The 4807-nt window shown below is 35.1% G+C and overlaps 1 protein-coding gene across 1 annotated transcript; it reads left to right on the top strand.

The window, feature by feature from the left end:
- The first annotated feature begins 2432 nt into the window (after nt 1-2432).
- Nucleotides 2433-4299, top strand: LOC126700894 (uncharacterized). The gene is made up of 4 exons (XM_050399061.1): nt 2433-2570; nt 2658-3384; nt 3955-4053; nt 4169-4299. Exons 1-4 carry the CDS (start codon nt 2433-2435, stop codon nt 4297-4299), a joined length of 1095 nt encoding a protein of 364 aa, XP_050255018.1.
- The last annotated feature ends 508 nt before the right edge of the window (nt 4300-4807 follow it).

The following is a 4807-nucleotide window of genomic DNA, read 5'->3' as shown; positions in this document are numbered from 1 at the left end:
TCAATCACTCTCTGCCTCTTCCTCACTCTCTCAATCACTCTCTCGTCTCTACCTCTCTCCCTCGTTGCCGTCGCAGCTCAACCCAGATCGCAACTCACTCTCTCAATCACTCTCTGCCTCTCTCTCACGCTCATCTCTGCCTCTCTCCCTCGTCATCGTCACAGCTCACTCTCTGCCTCGTTGCCGTCGCCGTCGCCATCATTTGGTACTTTATTACCTCTAATTTGCTTTTTCTTTGTTAATATTTGCAAGTTGACTGTGGATGATGATATAGATCTGAAATGGTGGTGTGTAAATTGATTTGGGTCAATTGAAAATGATTCAAAGTTGGATATTATTAGTGTTTTATGAGCAAATAAATCTGGAGTGTTGGATATTAAAGTTCTTTTATGTCAATTTATATTTTTTGTCCAATTTTTGGTACTTTCTCCATCTATGGTACTTTCTCTCTCTCTCTCTCTGCCTCTAGCAGAATACTAGGATTATTGATTGGTTCATGAAATATATGTTTCACAACCATTTACATTAGATCCTTGTTTGTTGTATTTTTTTAAAAAAAAATGTAAATTTCAACAACCTCGTTCGATGTTTTCATTCAACTAATAATGTTTTCAAGTTTCGTGTTGAAAACATTATTGGTAAGCTGATGGGTTGAAACTTTTTTTTTTATTTGGTTTAAAGCTCGGGTTGGGTCAGGATTCGAGTTGACCAAAATTTCAAAACAAAATCAAGTTTCATGTTGAATCTTGTTTGTTTCTTTTTTTTTTTTTTTTTTTTGAAAACTGAGTTGCTCAGTAACTAAGATGCCATCAGTCTAGTTCCTTGTAGGTTAGTATGGGGTTGATATTGTTGAATCTTGTTTCTGCTAGTCCAGAGGCACCAACAAAGCATAATAAAATAAAGTCTTTGTTGTCCTATTTGCACAGTTCAAGGACTTATTGTGGTAAGTCAAAAGAATTGGAGAACCTCCAAGGATGCTACTAATTAGATTTGAACTGATTTCAATTTTTTCCTAGTCTTCTTTTTGATAGATTGACAGCCCCAAGCAACATGAATACACCATCTTCCACTTACATTAAACATGCTTTGAGTTCATGTGTGTATAAATTGTAACAAAATCAAGTTTATTTTTCTAACAAAAACAATAATCAAGAGAGAGAGAGAAAAAAATCCAATCCGTGTTTCTTGTGCATTATAGTTTGTTAATATGCTGCTGCAAGGATTTATGCTTCAATGTGTGTTTATATTTTATCATTTTTGTTTGATAAGTATGTGTTTATAATCTGTGAACATGACGAATGAGAAATGGTTCATGATAAGTATATTTTACAATTTTTGTTTGCAAGCACGAATGTGTTTAAATTTGTGCTTCAATCTTTAACTTGTGAAAGTTGTGAATCTTGTGATGGGTCTGTTGTAAAAAATTGGTGAATTTCACTATTTCAGAAATTGTATGAAGTTGTGAATTTGTGATTCTTTGACTCTATGTATATTAGTTTGTTAATTTGACTCTGTGTATGAAGTTGTGATTCTTTGACTATCTGTATTTCAAAAATTGATGGGTCTATGCATGTTTGACTGGTTGTTTAGTTTTTTAGATTAAAATGGAAACAGAGACCGGGTCTACTCCATCACATGAAGTTGATTCCAATGTAGTGGAGTCTAGCTCAAGAGTAAGGGAAAAGGTTGATCCGGCTTGGGAACATTTTAGCCTTGGGGCGGATGAGAAGGGAAGGAATACTTTTACATGTGTGTATTGTAGGCAAACATATAATGGTGGAGGTATTAATAGGATGAAAAAACACCTTGCGGGGATAAAAGGTGATATTGGATTGTGTAAAAAGGTTTCTCATGATGTGAGATACCAAATGTTGGAATATGTGAAGGAGTTTGAGTTGAATAAAAAAGCTGATAAACAACGTCAAGAAGAAATGTTTAGTGTGCCTTCCACAAATAGTGATATGCAAGAACATGAAGATGTTCAAGAAGTATTTAGTAGTGGGTTGCCTAAAAAACCTATTTTAGGTAAAAGAAAGGATACAAATCTAGTGGATAATTACTTTGCTCCAAGAACTACTCCAAGAGCTCAACCTGGTCTTAAAAGTGTGTTCCAAAGTAAAGAAAGGGTGAGGCAAGCTGATATGGCTATTGCAAGGTTTCTGTATGACAATTGCATTCCTTTTAATGTAGTGAATTCGGTGTACTACCAAAGAATGATTGATGCCGTAGCTGCTGCTGGTCTTGGTTACAAAGGTCCATCTTATCATGCTGTACGGGTCCCTTTGTTGAAAAATCAAAAGAAAGAGGTTCAGTTGTTGGTTGAGTCACAACATAGGCATTGGGCAGAAGTTGGATGTACACTTATGGCTGATGGTTAGACAAATACTAGACATAGGTCATTGATTAATTTCCTTGTTTATTGTCTTAGGGGAATGGTATTTGTAAAATCAGTTGATACCTCAGATATTGTGAAGAGTACCAGGAACTTGTTTAAATTGTTTGATGAAGTAGTTACATGGGTTGGTCCAAAAAACATAGTTCACATGGTTACTGATAATGCTTCCAATTATGTATCTGCTGGTAAATTGTTGTGTGAAAAGTATAAAAATATTAGTTGGTCTCCTTGTGCAACACATTAACTGAATCTTGTGTTGCAGGATATGGGAGACATGCCTCGTGTGGAGAGACTCAAAAAACGTGCATCTAAAGTTACAGTTTTTATTTATAATCATGTGGCTTTGATTGCTTGGTTGAGGAAGAGACCTGGTTGGACAGATATTGTACGTGTAGGACCAACAAGATTTGCTACTACTTTCCTTTCATTTGGAAGCCTTCATGTGCATAAGCATGACTTGCAAGCCTTAGTGACTAGCAAGTTCTTTGTGGACAATAGATTGGCAAGAGAGTCAAAGGCAAAAGAAGTAGTTTCTATCATTTTGGATAATTCTTTTTGGGATGATATTAATGTTCTTGTCAAGATTTCATCGCCACTCATTCGTTTGTTACGGATTGTTGATTCTGATCAAAGGCCTGCAATAGGATATGTGTATGAGGGCATGCATAGAGCACAGTTGGGAATCAAGAAGATTTTCCGAATGAAGAAGCACTTGTACAAGCCATACACCTCAATTATAAAAAACCGTTGGGACAAACATTTGTGTAAAGATCTTCATGCTGTTGCATATTGGTTAAATCCCACTTTTCAATATAATGACGAGAATTTTTGTCGGAAACCAGCAGTACATATGGCTGTTTTGGACTACATTGAGACAAAATATGATGGTGACAAAGAAAAGGTAATTAAGGAAACCCAATATTTTCGAGACCGTATTGGGAGCTTTGATATATATCTTGCATTGTCAACAAGCACGACCACTCATCCAGGTGAGAAGTAATTAATTTACTTTAATACTATAAACAAATCTTAGTTTTTTTTTATTCATGTTGAAAGTTAGTTTTGTCACTATAGTTAGAATAACTGAAGTGATTATTCAATTGAAAGTTTGTTTGCTTATGTTGATTAATATTAGATTACGTTGTGTTATGAAAATCAGATGAAGGTGGAAGTTGTGGGGTGTTGATGCTCCAAACTTGCAAAAATTGGCAATTAGAATCCTTAGCCAAACTTCCGCCTCTTATGGATGAGAGCATTGTTGGAGTTTATTTGACCAAATACATTCTAAGAGGAGAAATAGGTTGGAGCATCAAAGGCTCAATGATCTTGTGTTTGTTCATCATAACTTGCGATTGAGACATAGGTAATTAAATGCTATATCTTATCATTATATTAATTTTTAAGAAATCAATTATATAATGTAATTGTTAGTTACTAATTATGTTCAAATTCCAATAATGAGCATGACATTTTATGATGCAAGCTTTACAACAAAAAGTTTAATTTTGACCCCATTGATTATGCAAGTATCGACAAAACTGATTTTTGGATATTTGTAGAAGAGGAAGACCCATATCTTAATTATGAAGAGTTGGAGAATGCAATTTATGAAGAGGGTGCATATCCAGCAAGTGCAGGGCCTTCTTCTAATATTGAAGGTTAGTTTATATGTAAACAATTTGATAACCTATAGTGATTTTTCTTTTATTTTTTTCAAACTTATGTAAACATTATAATGATTTTTCTTTTTATTTTGTTCAAATTTGTGTGTAGAATCTATAGATGATAGCAGTGAGGTTGAAGGAATTGATTTGGGAACATTTGGACAACCTGTTGGCCCATCTCCTGGATTTTCAGGGAATGATGATAAGCATGATAACTATTATGACATTGATGATTTATGATCATAATAATTCTGTTTGAACTTTGAAGTTCTATTTTGTATTTTAGAGATAATTTCTATGTGTTTTTGTAAGACACAGTGTGTAACCAAGGTTGTGAAATCCGGACCGAACCGTACGGTCTGACCGGAATAACCAGAAACCGTTCATCAATGCGGGTTTTTAACTCTTAAGAACCGGCCTATACAAGAAAAGCAGTAAACCATGCAAACCGCGGTCAAACCTCCCGAGTTTGAAAACCGTTGACGGTTCTTGCGGTTCAGATCTGAATTTTATTTTTGGAACTTACCACCATTGTTGATGCTTCAAATCGCCATGTGATGCTGTCAGACCTTTAGATCGCATCGCCTCTTTTCTTCTTTTCTGTCTCACTCGCACTTTCACTCTAATTTTTCTGCGTTTTTTTGCCATTTTGCCATTTCAGTTTCTGTGTCTAGACTTTCAGCAAAAAAAAAAAAAGTTTCTGCATCTGGACTGAGAACGATGGAGATGGTGAAGTAATAATGCTTGG

This window comes from Quercus robur, chromosome 9 (genome assembly GCF_932294415.1).
Source record: "Quercus robur chromosome 9, dhQueRobu3.1, whole genome shotgun sequence".
Taxonomy (NCBI): Eukaryota; Viridiplantae; Streptophyta; class Magnoliopsida; order Fagales; family Fagaceae; genus Quercus; species Quercus robur.
This window is presented reverse-complemented; position numbering and strand designations above follow the sequence as displayed.